Below are 22664 nucleotides of genomic sequence, written 5' to 3'. Positions count from 1 at the left end.
AAGGATCTTAGCTCGGTCATTCTCAACTGCCCTTTGACCTCGGGACTTCTAGGCCATATTCGGCACAGATGTTCCTGTATACTATGGATGCCACTTGGTTATGTCGCTCCATGTATACCCTGCCTGCTAGCATCTTGCACCCTGCTGTTACGTGATGGATTGTCTCAGGGGCATCTTTACACAGCCTGCACCTGGGGTCTTGCCTGGTGTGATAGACCCCAGCCTCTACTGATCTTATACTTAGAGCTTGTTCCTTTGCTGCCATGATTAGTGCCTTTTCTTTGAGTCCAGCTTTGTCCAGCCACTGGTAGGATTTTTTGATGTCAGCCACTTCTATCATGCAGGGGCCTATCCTACCTTGATGGTTCCTCTTCTTGCTGCTCTTCCTTCTTTCTAAAATAGCCCTGTAAGCTGTGCCTCTCCATGGTGTGACCATCTTGCACTTAACTGAGCAGACACAGCTGGCTGAACAGAATGCATATTCAAATCTGTTAATGCTCTACAGTATATTTACTCAAAGGATAAGGTATGGCTGATTTAGTTTTGCTTGTTCTTTTAAGCACACCATGAAAGGACCAAGTCAACCGTGTGCTAATCCACGTGTCAATGCTTGCAAACTTCACTATCATGAAATTTGATTTGCTTTTGGACCATTTGTGATTTAAGCAGGATGGTTGGTGCTAGCTATACAATGTGTATTTAGGGTGAAAAGAAATGCACTGCCCAGAGAAATAGTGTGGCTCTTTGATGTGTTTTTGGACAACAAAGGAAGAAAAAAAGACAAAAATTGACATTATAGATACCACTGGATAATGAATTAAAGGGAAAACTACACAAAACACTTAAGAGCAGCTTCGGTGTCTGGAGCTCTGAATAGAACACCATTCATTTAAAAGGTATTCCCTAATTTAGTGTTTTGATGTTGGTGACCTAACACGTCTGTATAAACTCTCCCATAGCTGATGGGATGTGAAGTTAAAAACAGATGATTCGTATCATATTCATACTCATCGATCGATGAGTGCTATATGCATGGGACTATTGTAATCTTAAATAAAACCAGTCATGTCAGGACAGAGATTCCTCATTGTGGGATTAAGGCGGTCATTCTGAATAGTTTTAATTAGCACTCTTAGCCACCTGAATGATCACAACATGCTCAGCATCAGAATCATGAAATCTGATGATCACAAAAATTGGTGGTTGTCTTTTGACTGCAGGAAATATTTTTGCATCCACCAACTGATTGTAACCAGTCACATCAACCAACTGTTGGCCCAGAGGTTAAGCATCCGACACCTTCAACCTTTGCTTGGCTTTTTTTTTTGATTGCACAACGTGACCTGTCTCCAGGCAGGAGTTTGCAAATGACTGCTATCTAATTTATAGAGACAGACAGATTCAAGCAGACTGAAATTTCCGAGTGGGTATATGCTGATGGGCGCAACTCATCTGTGTCTCTTTACGATAAGGGACTCAACTGGTTCACAGTGGTTCTGGTTGTATTCCTATATCAGAGCACAGTTTCTTAAAGCCTACATCATATTTTCTGTGCACATTTACATTTCTGTAAATGTTTGCAAAAGATTAACACAGTTAATTGTTGTATTATCACAAACAGATTATATGTAATTGCCAGCTTGACCCTATTTAACTGCAAACTGATAGCAAGCTCATAGCAGACTTACTCTTATTGCCACCTTATCACTATCATGGCGTGCCAAAGTTGCTATGGCGGTGACAACTGAGTGCACGATCAGTTCCAGTCTGCAAAGCAACCATTCCAGAAGCAACAGGTTCATAGTACACAGTTGCAATAATTGTCTCCGTATTTCTTAAGGTTCTTTCCTAAAATAATTAATTAATCTTTATATCATACTGGATACACAAACCGTGTTTATTTTCCTTGTTTGATTTGTCTTTTTTTCATGACGCTTGGTTAGATATGGCTCATTGTCAAGAAAAACACAGTTTCCATTTCAGAGTTTTAGTAAGTCAGCGTGTCAGGTTTATTGTTGCTTTACAGTAATAGTCATCAGTTCTCACAGTTTATGCCAGATCAGTTAGTCACATACAGTGAGGCCAGGCATTCAAACACACAAATACACTGACACATACACAAATTTAAAAAAAAAAAACAGTGCTAGTAACACATAAGTTGTGGTAGTGGCTGCAGTGTCCCACTGATGAATGGGATTTGAAAGTTCAGTAGGAACACTGATATCCAGTATTAAAGCTGTTGATTGTGTGAAGACATCCAGCATAATACTGTTTTATTCAGAATTGCTGGTTCATGATGGGCTGTATAGTTTTTTAGTTTGTGTTAGTTTGGTCAGAAATGTATCTAAACGATAAGGTGGACTGACTGTGCTTTGCCCTGGTTTTCAGGAACATAGTCTCAATGCTGGACATTCATATTAAGGTTCAAATAATGAGGTCAGTGTATGTACAAGTAACCCCTGTGAGTTCAGGCATCAAACATTTTTTTAACTCTAAACTTTTTATGATGTCAGAGAGAGAGAATATCCCTAATATGGTCATCTCAGGCACCTAGTTTCACCCGCCTGCTGTTCAAACCTGTTTGTCGAGAGAGGTGGTCAAAAATACAAAACAAAATACAAGCTGAGATGCTCGCCTTGCAGTGCGTTGGCTCACCGCCCACATCTGTGCACACAGCATCGTTGCATCATGTTTATGCTTTGCAGGGAGTAATCCAGGTCATAAGCGAAGATGACTTGACTATAGGCTCAATGACATTAACATAAATTGCTTTGCCAAAATAAAAAGTTGATGGTGCCGTTTTGATGCTCAAAAAGTTAATCAACTCTTTTTTATTTTATTTTACTTACTTTACTTGTCATGTAAAAATGCACAAGAATATAAATTTGCGCAAATTAATTTTTTCCCTTGTTATTAGGATGTTCTGGATATTATTTGTTAGCCTCAGAAATATTGAGAATTTTCAGGATGCATGTAAAAATTGATGTTTTACCCTTAAACATAGTTGTTTCACTAACTGGTGCAGCAGTGTGGTAGTGGCATGGAGAGCAACACCTTGTAAATATGGATTATTTTGAACCTTTAAACAATGTTAGTCCCAGAATTCAAATATTGAGTTGGAAAATAAGCAAAATACACTGGATTGAAGGGTTAACCTACAAAATGAGCCCAACCTCCAGAGTGCGGATGTGAAAATGCATCAGGTACAGGAAGCTGATGGAAATAATGGAAAATTATTCAGTTCAAAGATTCCTTCAGTGCTTAATTTCCAATAATATTCAGCCAGTACACCTGCCTTCACCTGTCTCTCTCCAGCCCTTTGGGGGACATTTAATAAAGAAATACTAACAATGGAGATTTGCTAAAAAGATTCAAACAGAGGCTGTATAGAAACATGATTTCTTTTAAGATCTTGCTGGATGCTTGATTTAATACACGTGTATATTTTCTTTGTGTGACTTCATTTGAAATTTAGCTTCAAATAAGCTCATAAACTTTGTGTAAAATGTGTACAGTCTTGCATAATTAACGTCCTGTATTCACGTAATGTACAAAGGATGTGTGTGTGTGCGTGTGTGTGTGTGTGTGTGTGTGTGTGTGTGTGTGTGTGTGTGTGTGTGTGTGTGTGTGTGTGTGTGTGTGTACGCGCACGGATGTGTCTAGGTACCACATCTGTGGTTCAAGCTTCCTTTTGTTTTGACAGCAGAGATTGGCTGATTATAAGCCTCCTGTCACCAGGACAGACACAGCAGATTAACACAATACCACACTACAGTACACAAACAGAGGGGGATTTTACATATGTTAAAAGGGAGGGGCAGGAGGGTGTAGAGACTACACTTAAGCACACACACACACACGCACACTGTAAAGGGGTGTAATCAATAGCTTCTTTGTCCACCTTCACTCTTAATCTGCGGCTGATCTAGAACCACATCCTTGCACTGCTGCTACTCTCTTCACGCCTCTTCTTTCTTCTCTCCTGTAAGAAAAGACAAATATGGATGTGATTAGGAGAATGAGAAAAACCAGATGTGTCCAGCAGCTAAACTGTAACACACAGATGGAAATGCTAGGTTTGTACTTTTACAACCAATTACTTTAAACTGGAGAAAGAAACTCCAGCAAAACTGAGGTGTTTTAGAAGGAGGTGTTAAAAAGCCTCTGTAAAAGTTCATTATTTTTTCCTTCGAAGGTACCACATAAAGTCACATATATGTGAGCTGAGCTAGTGAGCCAAAAAGAGGCACATGTTGCAGCAGGGTGGGAAGAAAGTACATTGCCAAAGAGAATTCAGAACAACTTCATAGTGTTGGTCAAAAAAGAAAGAAATCTGGCTGCTAAAAGAGAACAAACAAACAAAATCATCTCTTGGTAGTCGAACATCAGTTTCAGAATGATATGAAATCGGTTGTTTGGTAGCGGATATGTACTATTGTCTTAACTCAGCTCCAGGGTTGCTTTGTTTTCACTGTTCTGACAAATGAAGTCAACTCAGAAGTTTGAAAATAATATTGTTCATGTCGCCCCAAAATCAGTTCAATTTAATTTTATCTACATAGCACCAAATCACAACAACAGCTGCCTCAAGGCGCTTCATATTTCAAGGTAACGACTGTACTGTTATTATTTAGTCTGATCCCCTACTATTTTCCTAAGATAGACAGGCTGCAAGGCAGGATCTTTATTTGCTCAACTAAATCTATTAAATACTTACTCCCATGCTGGTTCAGCATTGGTCTCTGTTTGCGTAGCTCTTTGATCACACAACTGAACAAAAATAACACAAACACAAAGAAGAGGAGGAATTCTGGCCCACTCGTTTTTGCAGAATTGTTTTGATTCTGCCACCTTGGAGCGTTTTTAGCATTGAAGGCCTGCTTAAAGTCATGCCAAAGTATCTCAATCTGGTGTGAGTCTGAACTTGACCGCAGAATTCCAAAACCTTCCTTTTTAGGCTCCTATATGACTCTCAGACCTGTCCAAGTATCCACTCCCTTGTGTTTATTTTACCTTTACCTGTCTCTGTCAAGCTGGTCTGGCTGATTCAAATTTTCACCCTCCGGACCTACCTGCCTGCTCAGCCTCCCATTGATCAAATTTGAACAGCTCTGACCATTGGCTCCCCCACAGTTTGCTCGTCAACTCACAGCTGAAGAAATTACAACTCAATTGTAAATCAAAAACTCAAATCACCACTGCGCCACTCATCCATGCACCCATACTAAATTCCCTTGGAGAAACCTCCCTTTGTAACAATAAAACCTGTCAACTTTGAGCCGTTGTATCCCGTGAGCTTCTTTGGAGTCTGTTTCATGCTTACAGCTGTCATGGTGATAACAGAAGCACAATGACCACAGCTTCTGCACCAAAAATGCTGTTCCAGATGGTTCAGACCAACTCTAACCTCAACGCATACTCCTATGAATTATGCATGCATATGCATATGTTTTAGCCTCTTTCCTCTCTTTGCTTGTCGATGCTTAAAGACACATAGTGACATGAAACACAATGAACTTGAAGAAAGAAGCCTGTTTTGAGTACAGATATTTGTGTAGTAAAAATGCATAGATTAAAAGCAAAAAGTCATCAAAAAAATAAAAACCCAAGTACAGATACCTGAAAATCCTACTTACGTATAACACTTCATACAAATATTTTTTTAACTCCACCTCTGGGGCTCTATTTCCCCCAGGGGTTGTCTTTCCCATAGTCTGAACTCTTGTCTTAGGTGTGTTTTGCTGGTGGGACCAGATCAGTATCTGTTTACACCATAGACAATAGTCCTCTGTTGTTTCTTTCCATTTTCTTCCCTCTGCTCGCTCACTCCTCTTTCATCCCTCTGGCATTTTTACCTCCTTTCACCAAGTTACCCCTCTACTTCCTCGCTCTCAACAAGCCCTCACTTTTTTGTCCTCTGCTTCAGTTTTTACTCCATCTGTTACTCTCGTCTGTGTCCTTTGACTTTGGCCTAAGTGGACGTCAGTTCAGATCTTCCACAGCATTCTATGGTATCACAGGGCTATAAGAGTTATATGACCCTGAAGAGCTCTACCGTGTAGCCTTCAGAGCGTAAACACTAGCTGGGAGTTCACTGTTAAGCTGTTACATCTGCAAAAATAGCTGTTTTGGGCAAAATGACTCAGTTCAAATGAAGCCAGTAAACTGACAGTTTTACTCATTATGTGATCACAATTCCCAAAACACCATGACTACATGGAAACACTCAGTTTTCCTCTGGACATTTAACGTGACACACCACTGATTTTACAGGTTAGCTCATGTAGAACTCTCTGTAGTATCATTCCATGTGGTTCTGCAGAAGGTTTTTCTGGCATTTCTTGGCTCGGCTTACAGGCTTTCTGTAAGCTGAGCCAAGCCCGGGACGTGGGCATGAGTCTTATCCATTCATGTAGGACTAACAAAAGTTGGAAGCTATTTAGCGGCATTATAATGTAAGATCCCACGCATGTGGCAAAGCATTACCCAGACTATGAACTCAAATTCAGCATGTTTTACTTTCTGATTTAAAAAGTTACAGACGCTACATCGATGTCAGATGAGATAATTTACTGCAAGGCAGACACTGTGTTCCTGTCCCTGACATTATGTTGCAAAAGGCTAACTGATAGTGTAGAGATGTGAGAAAAGGTTACTGCTTCTGCCCACCGTCGCTCATTTGTATTTAACACGAGGCACTTGTGCTCTTACCTTTAACACTGAGCCAGAATGAGGTCTGAAAAGCTACAAATATTCCTCTTTCTTCTTCTTCACAACTTCAAAACAGCGTAGAAACACCATAAGAATGAAGGAATGCAGACTCATAACCAATAACGCAAAAATGTTTATCTTCGAAAGTGAAGCATTTGTTTTGATCTAAACAGTACTAGGTGACCTCATCTGTAATTATGCAATGTTTGGGGAAAGTGACGTACCTGCTTAATATTCGTGTTTATTTCACATCAGCACATAAAAAATAGTAAACAAGGTTGTTTGTTTTAGCCTTACACTTTTACAGTCGTCGCATTTTTAAGCGTCCTGCTCTGTTCTGATGTCCTAAAGTTCTGCCCTGCCTTCCTCCTGCAGTGCTGCTGAGCTAAATCTGGGATCTCTCCATGCACTTTGTGCTGTATATAGGTTGGTCCCACATTAGTAACTAAACTGGGTTAGTTCTTCCAGGGCCTGATCTATTATGTGCCATGGATTCTGAGGGCCCAAATACCTCAGGGACAGTATGCCTAGTTCATTAAAATTCTGTCCCTCATGAGGAAATGTGCTGAACTGACTAAAAATACAAAGTGTTTGGTGGTAAGTAGAGCAAGTGATAATTACTTTTTCAAATATCAGTCATCACATCTACAGATAATTATTGATTCCCCATCTACAGTGAGCTAAACAGCATTTTAGAGCTGTTCAGCTCACTGTTTCTGAGTTTAGTTACATCAGATTTGCTGTTGTAGTTTGATCTCACTGAGGGCATCAACAGCTGTTTGTCAGGGTTTTTTTACAGCAGTAGGGAGTTGTCAGAAAAATTCACTGTACAACAACACGCTCAGAGGCTCAGAGTTACAATGAGCGTAAATATCATCTTAAACCATCTTGATTAAAAAAAATTCCTAATAATACTTTGTATTTGCTATTGTACTGTCACTGTTTCCTAACAAACTGCTATTATCTGTCTTGAACCCTCTGCAAGAAAGGTGTACGATACCAGGCATGCGTTCCATTAATAGGTTTGACCTTATATGAAAAGACAAACCCTTTTCCTCAAAGTAGGACGTGACCACCTCAGAACACTGTAACTCACTGTGACAATGCTACCTTCTTTGATTGTATCTGTAGATCCCACAGTTTGTCTGAGATGGCGGTGGAAAGTGGGAGTCACTGGAAGGCAGCGCGAACTGTCCGGTCACTGAGCGGCTGGGTGGGACGGAAGTTGTCCCCCAGCATCCCATCATTCCCTTCTGGCAGCTCCGCACCTTTGACGTGGGACCGTAGTCTCCGAAACTCCTCAATCTGCAATGACAAAGATGTTTACACAGAAACTGAGGGAGTCTGTTGAGGTCTTGGAGACGCAGGGCTACTTTTTCACCAGAAAATCCTCCTTTCTGAATTTTAGAATTATCATTATTTACTTTAATTTAATTTAAAATGTTCTGATGTCTTACCCTGTAGTAGAATAGCAATCTTCTTTTTTTTCCTTCTTTTTAGCACTGTGGTGATTGTGGGTTTAGGTTCCACTGTGCCTTCACTTTATATTGCATTGTGTCGCTGCAGGTATTTATTCATGTCTAAGGAAAAGAATCTGACAAACTGTCAGCTGTATAAAGTCTTCAGAGCCTCACTTTCACCTTCCTAAAAACAAGCTTGTGGGTATAAAAAGGAAGGACTAAAGTTATGTGTGATTCCTCATAACAGAGAAAGTGGAGGGGTTATTTCTGGTGATTTCACTATTTGCTTTGGTTTAGCATGTCAGATGGACAAACGAACCATTTTTACTCATCTCTGAATATAAAAGCTCGACAGGTCATCTACAAAAAAGAGCATTCTGGGCTTTTTATAATTCTCAGATCAGAATAATCTTTCACCTGACTTCCTGTTCATGAGAAAATGCTGCAAGTGCAGATATGATCTACACACACATACTGTGCAGGGGGTAGCAATATCAGGCAAAACAAATATGAGGCTTTTTATGCAGCCGTGCAGCTGTGTCACAGAGGAAAGCTTTATAGCACGCTGTCAAAGTGCATTACAACATACTAACAACATAGTAGGCATAGTAACTGCCTGATATGTATACACATTCACTGAGCACACACACACACACACACACGCACGCACGCACGCACGCACACACACACACACACACACACACACACACACAGAGTCAATAATAGCCGGATGTTTGAGGTGTGTATTCTAGGTAAGAAGGACCTGCTGTTTTAAAATACTTGCTGTGGTTACAGAACATGTTACAGAAAGAAGAACAGTAAAGTGCAGCACAGTACATGAGTAGGCATAAAAAACAGCATACAGGTCAGTGTGCTGGAGTTAACTGTGTTTTTTTACACTTTGCTTTTTTACTTTAAAGGGATGTAGAGAGAAGTGTAATGGAAAGGGTGGCAGGCAGAAGGTCGCATGTATAGCATAGTTAAAGGACTATATTATTCTAGTGTAACCCACTGCTTGGGCCTGCTTATCAACTGGTGAGAAACTAGAGCTGCTGTCTGAACTGCCTAACACTTGGCAGGTTTTATACTTACGCCCCTCATAAAACCAGAACCCAACTGAAGATTTTTCTGTTTTAGTGTTTGCTTTTAGGACTTCTATTTGTACGCTGCAAACAAGAAGCACTAATAGTTGCGGAAGGAGCCATAAAAATGGCTTAACTTAAAACTTTAAACACATACTATATACCACCTGTTTGCAGGATTGGCTTTGTTATCATCTAAAAATAAGAAAATTTATCATCTTTAACCCATTGATACTTTCCAGCTTTTATTATTCACAATAGGGCATGGCCTGAGGGAGCCTGAAGTCATCCTTTCTGTTGGCATTTCTGCAGGTTCAATGGAGCAGAAAGCAGGGAACATGAAAGCCTGAATTAAATGTCAGATGGTTACTGTCATCATCCTTTACATCAGGCTGCTGGAGTAAAGCATGAGAGACCCAAAGGCTAAATTCAAATAAAAATGTATCAAAAGAAACTCGACAGACTTATTGATTGGTAGTGAGTGTAAAGGTTTCCTGTACTGTGAGTAACTGCTAGAGAGCTGTGGACTAGCATTACTGTGCAATTTAAAAATACATACAGGGCTGACATATTGATCATATAAGACAGGATGTAGAAAATGAGAAACCCCCTCAAACATGAACAATACAGACACTGAACGCAGTAGAAGAGCCACGCCAGTAAAAGCAATGTAACTGATTGGCTTACACTTGCCATGGGTAGCCGTTACCATGTATGATTCATGGCCTATAATTTTGCTGATGTCTACTTTATTTTACTGCTGCAGCAGATATCTACAAGTTGTTTCATAAGAGAAATAAAATGTGTTTTGCCGATAAACAGACTATTCACTAGTAACAGAAATTTTGTATATCAGTGTTAGGCTAATATTCTTAATATTCACCACTTAATAGATCTTGATGCATGTTCAGCCATCCAGGTAAGGAAATACTAACAAGTTGATTCTGTTTATCTAGATGTGAAATTTTCAGTGAAAAAAAAAAAAAAAAAAAAAAGACAGGTTAGCCTTGTTAGACTGTGAGATTTCCATCAGTAATGGGGGACATTTAAAAGTTGGTGTGTACCGTAAACCTACGAATACAGATCAGTATTTAAGGTTTCATCATCCACTGCTGCACAAACTGGGTGTCATCAGGACGCTGCAACATAGAGGGAACACCATCCCAACAGACTCAGCAGCCAGCGAAGCAGAAGAACAGCGCTTCAAGAAGGCCCTGAGTAAATGTGGTTATCCCAGCTGGACATTTGTTAGAGCACCTAAAGAAAGCTCCAGCTGATCCAGGAGAGAAGGGCAACCGCTGCTTAAGCGAAAACCTGTGGTCATCCTGTATGTGTCAGGAGTATCGGAACAGCTGAGACGCATTTTCTCTAAACACTGCATCCGTGGCTTTTAAACCCCAAAACACGCTGAGCCAAAAATTGGTCCACCCCAAGGATCAGGTCCCCTGACACAAACAGAGTAATATACTGTACGCTGTTAAGGAGGATTGCCAGGATTTATACATTGGAGAAGCCAAACAACCTCTGGCTAAGATGGCACAACACAGAATAAGTAACTCGTCAGGCAAGGTCATTGATCAGTGGTTGTTGATCAATGGTCATGACAATTTGCTTACTAATGATCAAGAAACAGACCTCACAGCCCATTGTTCATTCAGTGGTGCTAGTTTAAGTCATTATGCAAATCTACTGTATATAAGGTTGGAAACCTGCAGTCAGCTGAGACTGAAGAAGTCACTTGGATCAGTGGCGAAACTTTTCTCTCACTGAAAACGCTACGTCCAGATGACCAGAATCAACTTTTTGGGACCACTTTATAAAGTTCCTGAAATGCTTTTATTGTGAAATAGCAGCAGGGTTTTGCGGTTTTGCAGCTTTCTGCATCTAGGTTTTTTTTTCTTTTCTTCTTATTATGAAAGATTGACAATTATACATTAACCCTTTACTGTATTCACCATTATATTCTCCACTGATTTCTGGCAAAATATATCCGTCTCATCAGCAGCTAAACACTCCACTACCATCAGCAGCTGATGCTGTAGCTTCTTCTGAGAAAACAGCTGCCTGAGGACTTTGCCTGTCAGGAACCCAAAACACTGAGCTGAAAGGGCCTTTAAGGCTGAGATAATAATTCTGGGATTAAACAGAAGAAGAAAAATAAATAAAACAAAAAAAACCTTAAAAAGGCAGAGGATGCTTTACTTTACCTGCTTTATTTGTTTTACCTGTAACTGTGAGATGGTGAGAGGGTAACGATAGAGAATCCAGGTCACATTCTCACTACAAGGTGGTGTAGTCAGAGATCCTTCATACACCCAGTAGTCTCTCAGTAATGGATCTGTGGGCAGGTTTTGTGGAAAAAGCAAACATCAATTATACTTTGATGATATTGTTTCAGCTCTCAAGGCTGAACAAAAAACAATTTCTTCATCCCATCATGCAGTTGACTTTCTGAAATGAGGACATGATCTGCATTTTTTTTTCAACTTTATCTCACACCCACACAAAAATCGTATGGGTGTTATCAGGAGGCAATAGCTACAAATCTGCATCGGTGCTCAAGACATCCTTGCTTACCCGGTAACAGAGTGTTGGGATTAAAGCAGGGGATTATCTTGCTCTTCCCCTGGTGGCATTAACACAAAGATAATTATTCTCATTGTACATGCATCCTACAAATCCAGCATTTTAAAATGCTTTCATCTGCTCAGATTTTTTTTTAATTCAGTCACACCTTGTACTGCAGGTCCTGGAGAACTTCAGTGATGGCCTTCAGTCCCAGATGCTCTTTACCAATCTGATAAAAAAGTAAGCATGTTTGGTTTCACAACTGACAAAGTAGTCCTTATTTCAGCTTGAACTAGTTGATAACGATAATGCTACCAGTGATTGTGTTTAAGCAGGACTTTTATACTTTTATGTCTGCAGGAAGTAAACAGGGAATGAAGTAAGAATTCTGTTGAGAACAGGATGTGTGTAGTGTTAGGTCTGAGGTCAGGAATGTTTTGGGTTGAAGAAAGAGTGAGATAGCCACTGTTTTTTGTCAAGGTTTTTGAGCAGGTTTCTCAGCAGACTAGCTTTTCAAGAGGTCTACTGAGAGTTCTTGAAAACCCGGTCTCATTTCATGAGCTGAGGATTATTCCTTATGGAGTGCATTAAGCATGTAAATCAGGGGAATTTCACAGGAACGTGGCAAACAATACATTCCAAACTGACTCATTCTCAGGTCACACCAAGCATATCTAGAATTTATCTGATCAGTCATTTAGGAAAACAGCTTTTACAATGCTAGGAAGGAAAGTACATTAGGGCTGATAAAAGCAAATGTTTATAAAAATGCATGTCAAGACTAGACTTAAAACGGGCATTGTGGCTCAGTCCCAGTTTAGGAAGCCAGCATATAACTTAGAACTCCACAGAAAGACAGCACCTTTTACTTTGTGTTTAACTGAGCATTCACAGGCTGCATAAGATGTCACCAAACACTCTGTAGCTGGATCATATACATGGAAAATGGGACAGCCTTTTTAAATGGCACTTCCCCTGAGCTGCACTTAACAGGGAGAAATGGTGTGTTTAAGTGTCTTTTTTTAAGCATGGAGAAAAAAATGCATCTGTTTTATGAAGAAATGTATTTAAATTTATGTTTTGTTTTGTTTTTTTTTGGGGGGGGGGGGTATCTGTATTTCTTTCTTTCTTTTAAAGTTCTTCAGTGGAAGCTTTACAGACATTTTCAAACATTTAAAAAATGCAATATATCAAGCAATAACTAGTTTTGACAATGTCTGTCACACTGGGGACAGTGTGATGATTTTCTGCTGGTAAGCCTCAGTTGCATTCATGTAGATGTTGCTTTGACCTGCCTAAACATTACTGCAGAACACGTATTTCTCTGTGGAGAAAGTATTCATTAATGCCACTGGTCTTTTTCAGTAGGATAATACACACAACACTTGACAAAGAGTTCAAAGTATTGGGCCCCCAGATTTCCCAGTTCACAATAACAAGTGTATGTGGAATGTGCAGGAAAAACAACTTCATTCCATGAATGCTCCACCTCCTAACTTCCAGGACTGAAAAGACACTGACTTTAACGATGTTTCTGACTGACATAGAAAATAGTTTCTTGGCTATGAATAAACAGACATTGTAAATCAATCCTTTATCAGGTCACTTTGCCAGCCTTCTGGCTCTGGATGCTTACCTGCACAAAAAGAGCTATGATAAGTACTCCATTCTTCTTCCCTAGAGCATCCTCCAATGTGTTAAACAGAGTGCTGTTCCAGTGAATCAGATGAAGCTGCACACAAAGAAACAACACATTACAATCTGTGATTGAGTGGCATTTGCTGTAGAGAGGACAAGTTGTGAGTGAGTGAGAAACCATCAGCTTGTGGTGACTGAAGGCTTTTTGTAAGGGCTTTCACATAAACAAAGGGACGTGTACAAAGCTTCGACCCTGAAAGCAGTAAATACAAGACCAGACTGAAGTTACATACATGATAAGACTTACAGCTGCCATGCTATGTGTCTTATTATAACAGACACAGTGGAAAAAACATTAATGTATAATATCTTTGTGATCTCTGAGCTGCCTGTTTCATTATCAATAGCCTTCTGCACTGAGAACTGATAATGTGTTTTGTAAAAGGAAACATAAGCTATCGTAAAAGGGTAGTTCTGCTGCTACAAACAGGAATGGAAAGAGACACTGAGCTATACTGAGAATAATATCTGCAGTAGATTGAGCTCAGTACAATCGGCACAGTAAACTGTATTTACCACTGTCTTCAAATAAGCCAAGCTCTCTTCACACAATTTTCCCTTGTTGACTACGGACAAACACTAAAAATGGGAAAATGGGACATTTGTAGACCAGCAAGTCCAATGTTCTGTTGTCAGATTCATATATTTTTGGTGTCCTAATAATTAGGAATTTATTAGGTATTTACCTTGAGGTCCAGTAAAATGCCAGATATTATATTGTGCAGGAACGTTATCTAAGAAAGTTCACCAGAATTTATAACATTAGTGTTTGAAGATGGAGTCCAGTTTTGGGAAATGCAAAGTTGTTGTAGATGACAAGATAAAAATGGGATTGACCTAACGTGGAGTAAAAACCAAAGTAGAAACAGCTCACACATTTGTAAACAAAAAAAAAATGAAAATATAAATGTAGGTTTTTGGATGGAGTGGTACAGTTTCTTGATGAACTGTCAGAGAACGCACCGTAAAGATTTCACAGACACACGGAGTCACAGAATGTTTGATTATGACTGTGGAACAATGCTATTGATATCAAAGCAGATACTTTTCAAAGAAAAAAAAGATTTTGTCTTCAAGGACTCATCAAACTACAGTGTTAGCTGAAGACAAGTCTAAACAAATCAGTGCATTTCTTTGGTGTTTGGGGTGTGCTTCATGATTATGGCCTTGCTTTTTTCTCTTTTTTCTCCTTGGTTTACCTCCATAGGGAAAGCCTTGAAGTTGACCGTGTGCTCCGATCCTCTTTGGTTCTCTTTGCCCCAGTGGAATCGAACCTCATGAAGCTCATACTCGTGATCGCTTGGCAGTGGACCTCCAGTAACCACTGTCACAGGAAACCAGAGGGTTTATGATCAAGCACGTACAGGAAGAAGGCTAAATAGGTCAGAATAATAGTCGGTGTGAGAGAAAGGGGTCATTTGTTATGCGATGCAACTTTTTTGCTTTTCCCTTGTGAGAAAAATATACATTAATCACCTCCTACCAAATCTCAAAAACTATTCATACATCCTGTTTCAAAGCAGTTTAGTCAACAATTTGTGTTTGCTGATATGATGTCATGGCTGCTGGGAGTTACCTGACTTGGACCTGAGAATAATACGGACAGTGTGTCCATCATTGATGACCTCGCAGTCTCGACACACCACGTAGTTTGGTGACAATCCAACATCCAGGAGTGACGGATCGTAGTGAGCCTCCCTGGAGTTTAGATTAATGGGAGACTGGTACTCGCCATTGGCTGCTGGGAAATGAAGTCCCCATTCTACACCTTTATGAGCAAAAATAGGCATAAAAATGCACATGAAATAGAGCATACATTCAGATTATTGTTGTAACATATAGGCTTACTAAGAACATGACCATTAAAAATGGTTGCACAGTTTTAAGTGTTCTGCCAAGTCACACTTAAAAGTAAAGGGAACTGTTGCACCAGCTGTTTCAAAGTTCAAACTTTGACTAGCTGTAATATGTTACCAAAGTCATCATCTACACTTAATTTAAACAATATACACCACATAAAACAGCTCTTATGAAGGGCTTGGTCATTGCTAAATAGGCGTCCATCCTGTGCCTCAAATCAAGTACTTCCCTAAGTACCATTTGAGGTAAATAATGGCTTTCACTGACAGCTTTATTCAGAGCAGTCATAAGCAGCATCAAATATTGTTTAAGGGTCAAAAAAATGAAAGCAGCATGGAAGTGGCTTAATCTGCATGCCATATGAAGGGTACGAGGTTGCAATAAGCCCTGCAACAGACTGGCGTCCAGGGTGTACCCTGCCTCTCAGATGAATGGATGGATGGATTGGATAGATATCTATGGTTACAAAAAGACTTCCGGTGAAGTCTAGAGGGAAAATCTGTAAAAACTTCCCAAATGAGTTCATGGAATCGGTCATAAAAATAGCAACACTATTTTTCTTCTTCGCTCAATGACATCAGTTTCTAACTTTCTGCAGTTTCGCTTCTGGATTTTTGGTGAAAGTTTGTACAATCTGTGATCAGATGCTGACAGCAGGCAGAAATCCAATCACAGTCAAAGGTTTCAAATGCCATACTCACAACTCAAGTTTTAATTGGTGAACATGCAATCAGTCTAAATTCATGTAGGAAGGAAATATGTTGTGTACTTAATGTTGTGTGCCAGTAACACAAGTATCCAAATTAAGATACACCTTTAGAGATTTATTTTACCAACAGCTGGTCCAACCCAATCACTGACCCTGAAACTTAACCATCAATTCAGCTGTCATTCACTTTGGTCTTTTTCCCATACCAGAAAAAATCCCCTTCATGTTGTTAGCCATGCTAACAAAGCTCACTTGCATGGCTAGTGCTTGCTCACTAGCCTCGCAAGTGAGCAAACATGTACTAGACAGGGAATTGTATGTTTAGAGTACAGTTACCAGTTAAGATTTCAACAAGTCATCCAACTTGACTGGTCATTTGCTCTTCCTACTGGAGGAACGTGGGGGGGCTGTTTTATATAAGAGGGGAGTCAGAAATGTTTTTTTATTAGCAAGTCTACAAGCAGTAAAGTCATAACCTGTAATTATTATAATAAATATGGCAATGGTAGCCTAGTAACAATGAAAGCACATTTTATGGTACCATAAGTGGCACAACACAGACAACTGTTTGATTAGTATGAAGATGGATGGATAGTTATTTACTGGAGTTTGCTGCTCGCTCTCTCTCATATATATATATATATATATATATATATATATTAGGGGTGCAACGATATTCGTATCGATATTGAACCGTTCGATACAGTGCTTTCGGTTCGGTACGCATATGTATCGAACAATACAACATTTGTAATTTATTTTATCAACTTTCCTTCTGACGATGCTGTCTGTGTTGAGCGCTCAGTGAATCTGCGTTCGACTACTCCGCCTAGGCTGCACTGTCGAGCGCAGATCCACTGAGTGCTCAACACAGACAGCATAGTCAGAAGGAAGAGCGCAGGGCAAGCTAGCAAGACAGAAGTTAAGCTCTCCAGATCTGGCGTTTGGAATTATTTTGGTTTTCATGTGACGTATGACCCTGAAGGTAAGCGAGTCATGGACTAAAGTAAAACAGTATGTTGGATGTGCCATGCAATGCTCAATTACATGGGTGGGAGCTAGTGTGTTAGCGCAGTTAGCTCGTTAACGTGTTGGCCGTCTAGCCCCATGCACGGGGCGATCGGCGGTAGCTCGTTAACGGAGATTTGCCGTGTTGTGGCGTTAAGGTCATTTCAACGAGATTAACCTGAAATCACTAGTGGGAACACAACGAATATGACTGCACATTTACGCCGACATCATCCTAGTGCAAAGACAAAAACAACAAGCATGCTACTAACTTTAGCCGAGTCATTTAGACAGCTGTTAGCACATGATTCTCCTTATGCTGCTGAGAATATAGCCCAGAAGAAGCGGATAGTATAGCTTTTATTTTGGAAAGAGACATTTCTCTGTAATAAACTCTCTTTTCCAAAGATGAGTGATTCCTCAATCAGATACAGGGCTTGCAATATCGCTAGCCCGACGTCCTGGGGCTAGCGATTTTTTTCAGTCGGGCTACCAAAATCTATCTCTTCCCTGCCCGTCGGGCTATTGTAGGAAGAAAAATATATGTCAATGCTTTTGCATTCTTTCAGAAATGTAGCTGGGTAATTATGTCATTGGCATCGGTGAGCCACTGTCAATATGTGACATATTGAAATCGCGTTTGAATTTGCGCTTGTTTTTTTGCTTTCACTTTGCAATCGCGCGAACTGTGTATAGAGAGCGACAGCACTGATCTGTGAGTGATGATAATTTGTGCACCAATTCCTCTGACATCGTCTTATTAATCGTTAGCTCACTATGCAAACATGACAAGTGAAATCTCCCGCAGCTTAAACATGTGAGAGGTTGAGGATATATATTTCATTTCTTCTGAGCCAAATAAGACAGGTCAGGGTGAAGAAGTGACAGCCAAAGAAAAGCTTACCACAAAACGGAGAAGTTATGACAAATCAGACTATAAGGCAAAAAGAAAGTGCAGCTTCATGGTTTCATGGACAAAAGAATTTCTGTGGCTGCAATATGACGAGCTAAATAACCAGGGCTGCACATAAGTGGTCCGCAGGTGCGCATTCGCTGTCAAAATAAAAAACGCGCACAAGGGTTAGGGTTAAATTTAAAAACTGTACTTTTGAGTTAAAATATATATTTATAATTTTAATAAATGACAAATTAAAAAGGCATGAACATTTTTTTGTATCGAAAAAATATCGAACCGTGACACCAAAGTATCGAACCGAACCGTGAATTTTGTGTATCGTTGCACCCCTAATATATATATATATATATATATATATATATATATCCAAACTCCAATAAATAACTATCCATCCATCTTCATACTAATCAAACAGTTTAAATAGTAGTTGTGGTTTAAATTGGGGTTTGTCGCCACAAAATCAAAGTCAAATGATATCCCCTGAAGTGATATAAACAGATCTGGGTGTGTGCTTGAGAGGAAAACGGTGGTTTCAGAAGAACGTGTGGGGACACGAGACTGGCTAAAACTGGTCTTAAGTCCCTCTTCCTCTTTGCCTTGTCCTCATTCTGGTCCTGAGTTTCTTTCTGCTTCCTCTCAGTGTCTAGTAAACAGGACTTCTTGCAGTGAGTGTGACAATGAGATTACTGTTCATAAAAACAAAATTAAGCAGACTGCAGTTGTAAAAACAGGGCAAGTCTGTCCTAAATGAGACAGATCACCTGTTCACAGCACAACACTAGTAAGGCCTTTGCTATCAGTTTAATAGAGTGTGAAGATAAACAAGTGTAGAGAAAGTGATCCCACTGAAAGACAGAATTTGCTTCACTTTTCAGCTGACTGCAACAGTAAGAGATGTGTACAATGTGCACAACCTGCTGTGTTTTTAGAAAAAGGAAATACACACTGGCAGTATCGTGTTCATGGAAAGTCCAGTACACCCATCTGCCTCCAAGACAAGGAGCTCAGGCCTCACAGTGTGCCTTTCTGTTGGGACTGCAGATAGACGGTCCTCACTGGCTGACTACTCACACCATAGCAAAGAAGCATGGGGCAGTGGTCACATTCTCGCTTTCCTCAGCAACTAAAGCCTTAACAACAGTTTACTAAAGGCAGTGAGAATTTCAGTGGCACTACTAAATTGCGGATTGTTGCTTTAATGACCTCAAATTAAGGACTTAGCTTTGTGAGTAATTACGGTTTTTTTGCTTCAGCCATTGGAAAAGAATTTGGTGTTGTTAACTTTAGTGTTAGATGATATCATTCTTATGTGTAAGCTAATCAAGAAATGACTGTGCCAGCTTGTTAGCCACACAGGCGTTAGTTGGTGGCCATCTGATAGCCACCACTCAGCAGGGAAAATGTGCACCTTCAGTGGTTGTTGGAGGTTCTGGCAGTCTCTGTGAAACCAACTGATCAAATCGCAGACCAGTTAGTCAGTGACCTTGTAATTCACTGGTTGCAGCAGAAAGATGTGCTTTCTTTAACTGGTTGTGGGTGGTTGCTGGAAGTTGCTGGCTGTTGTTATCAAGAAAGTGTTTGCAAGCAGATGTAAAGTGGTACACCAAAACCCTTCTTTGAGAAACCCCCTTTGCTTTACTTGATAGCAGGCTGCCACCTTTGCAGCAGTTTATATGGAAGATGCTGAAATTTCTGTAAACACTTGCAAACTACTCACCAACTGTTAGTGAAACTAAGAGTGACGAAAATGAGAAATTGAGAGCAGTCAGAGTAAAAGTTAGGGTTAGCCCTAACCCTAACCCAATTTATACTGCACTTGTTCCACTTTGACTAAAGCTTGTGGCGTAAATAACAACTCGTTGTAGAAAAGTCTGTCTTCAATGCAAACTGCAGGTGACCAAAGCTATCACAAGCAGATTCTTGGTGTAGCTGATTTCACCTGGCAATAGCAGCAACAATTTGCCAGCAACATTTTTCCCTGGTGACCAGAGGTTGTCAGGGGGTCAACCAACCTCTAGGTCTATGTGACTGACACCTTAGCTAAGTCCTAAGAAAGGAAACTTTTGCTTATTACACAGCAGTGAGCTCTGTCAGCTCATGGCAAGGAAGTTCTGTACTTGTGCTTATAAATTAAGATGAAGAATTTCCTGTGGGAACCTCTCATCTCCTCTTAGCTAACCAGGTATTTGCATGTCAAATATTAGTGTCTTAGATATACATGGTATTCCATATAATTTAGTATACTTACAGTAAGAATTTCACAGTTCAGTGTGACAGTATATCCCTCGATGCTCAGTAAAAGCAGCATTAGCAGAAAGACAAAGTGAACACATAACTACATGACATACTGAAAGTATGACAGTAATGTTTGTAACCTATGTTCAAGTGTTTATGTGCTTTATTCAGTTTCTCTGTAGACAAAGATATATGAGTGATATATGAGTGACAGCTCTTAATGCCAAGTCATTTTTGAGTTTTATTGTATGAATTGTAGAGTCCAAGGAAATCTTTGCTCTGCTGTAAGTCTCTGACCAACAACTGTCTGTTGCAAGTCTCCTATACTTTTAGCAGTGCAGTGATAAACAGCTGTTTGCTGGCAACTTGATATTGTTGCCAGCAAAAAGTGATATTGTTCTTGTGATATTTTTCTATATGACTGACTGTAAATCATGCCGTTCGAGCAACCTACAGCATAGGAGATGAGAGAGTAAAACCATTAGTGGTGTTTTAAAAACATATTGGTCTGACAGATGTTGTACAGTGTATAACCCAAATCCAACTAAAGAATCAAATTGCATTTTTTTTAAATGTTTTGAAAAAGTGTAAAGTTTTGGGTTGTCCCCCTTAAAACTCCTCCTGATCCTTAGCTTTTCACACATCTCCAGCATCCCTTCACATGCTGAGAGAGCCCAGCCTACCTTCCTCATAGCCCCAGTCCAGCTCATCTTTCCCCGGAGTATAATCCGACTCCTCATTCACATTGTCAGCCATGGTGCTTTGCAGTCTACTCCCTGTGGCTAGAAACCAGTCTGTCCTCCCACTCACGGCTCCCCGTCACTCTGGTTTTAACTGGTTTTGGACACAAACTGAAGTCTGCTGGATGGATTCCCAGCTCAACAACAACTCTCTCTTTTCTTTGATGCAGTTTCTCTTTTCTTCCTTTTTTCCGTCTGTCTCTTCTTAACCCACTTTCTTACTCTCTCTTGCTCTCGTCCTCCTAAAGAGACAAGCTGATGATGTGTGCAGACTGCTCTGCCTCTCTGAGCAGCTCTTTACTCTGTGTTGCTCCACCTCTTTTCTCTCGCTACTTTGCTCTACTCTTATCTCTCTCTCTTCCCCTCTCTCTCTCTTCCTTTCTGTGTCTCTGCAGGTGTGCTTGCTCACCCTGCCATAAAATGTCAGAACAGTGTTTCTTTTTCATCTCCCTGCCCTGTATGCTCCCTGTGTTCAGAGGTGAAAATAAACTATAAAGCATATCGGCTTTAATTATTTTTTCTTTCTTGATTTATTTGTTATGATCGTTTACCCTTTCTGCTGTTTTCGGAACCACAGTGGTTGTGTGTATGTGTGTGTGCTGGAATGCTGGCAGGAAGGTCGAGCTGGCGTTTCTGTTGGAGGTCACAGATCCACCCTTGGGTGAAGGAAACAGCAGTGGTTGAGAAAACATGCAAAAAGTAGCATGAGGGTGAAAGTGAAAGGCCAACTCTACTTCAGACTTGATGACTTCAAGATGGACAAAGAAAATGGCTCTCAAACACCCACAGAAACCTTTGGCTACAACTTCATGGCCTATCACAAATGAGTTTGAACACTGAACAGTGCTTTATATTTCACCCTGTTATACATTCTTTAATTACCAGTTGTTGTCATTTGTAAGTTAACTATATATTTTTCAATTTTACTGTATTTTGGGAGGTGGAGTCTCAAATGGGACAAATAATTCATAGTATTGACATTTTTTCCTTTGTTCATTCCCTGCTTTCCTAATCCATATCCTCCAGGCTGCTCTCGTTAATTACCCTACATTCTTTATCAGGAAACTGTCCTTGGAAACTGTCCTCAGAGCAAGCTAAATGAAGAAGAGCTCCCTTGATATGCAGGAGCATCAGCATTTAAAGAACAGCCAACAGGAGTGTCCTCCCGATCTGAAATTCCCAAAGTTACCAAATCATGGGATTTGCTAGATTTTCCAAGAGCCAAGAGGAAGTGCAGAAGTCTAATTTGCACTCAAATTTTTAAATTACACAACATATCATTTTACTTAAGTAACAGAACAGGTTGTTACCCTCTGACTCCCAAAAACCTTATAGGAGTTCATGCTGAAATGACATATGAGCGTTCTTAAACTGTAATAGTATCACCCAGGAAGAGCAACTGAATCCCTGTTTGGAGACGGAACGTGTGGTGGTTGTGTAATCAAACACAAGACCTTAAGCTATGAGCGGAGGTTTTTCTTTAGGTAGGAACACTGTTGCATACTACTTTGAGTTTTGTTTCCTTTACCTTTTATTAATAATTAAAGCAGTCAGTGGCTGCATGCCTTCCACCGCCTTGTAAGTCGGAAGATGAAGAACCCCTCTGATATATTCTACTTCAGATGTAAAGAAATGACGACAAACTAATCGAATGTAGAAATTTCATAGATTATAATC

At 40.0% G+C, this 22664-nt stretch overlaps 1 protein-coding gene across 2 annotated transcripts; it reads right to left on the bottom strand.

The window, feature by feature from the left end:
* Positions 1-3574: 3574 nt before the first annotated feature.
* Positions 3575-21284, bottom strand: ca8 (carbonic anhydrase 8 (inactive)). Of its 2 annotated transcripts, none has more exons than XM_085389776.1 (9): positions 20931-21284; positions 15096-15287; positions 14719-14843; positions 13458-13553; positions 11988-12050; positions 11831-11879; positions 11479-11591; positions 7808-8016; positions 3575-3982 (listed from the first exon to the last, which is right to left on the bottom strand). In XM_085389776.1, the coding sequence occupies exons 1-8, from the start codon at positions 21001-21003 to the stop codon at positions 7882-7884; spliced, it is 846 nt and encodes a 281-aa protein (XP_085245902.1). In that variant the 5' UTR covers positions 21004-21284; the 3' UTR covers positions 3575-3982; positions 7808-7881. The 2 variants fall into 2 exon arrangements, with proteins under 2 accessions (XP_085245902.1, XP_085245901.1); XM_085389775.1 differs by having other exon boundaries at positions 7822-8016; positions 20931-21283.
* Between the last annotated feature and the right edge of the window lie 1380 nt (positions 21285-22664).

The sequence above is a fragment of the Rhamphochromis longiceps genome, linkage group LG18 (assembly GCF_057381845.1).
Source record: "Rhamphochromis longiceps isolate RC_006_pf linkage group LG18, R_longiceps_female_GT1.1, whole genome shotgun sequence".
Taxonomy (NCBI): Eukaryota; Metazoa; Chordata; class Actinopteri; order Cichliformes; family Cichlidae; genus Rhamphochromis; species Rhamphochromis longiceps.
The sequence above is the reverse complement of the archived record's forward strand: the minus strand, read 5'-3'. Positions and strand labels throughout refer to the sequence as shown.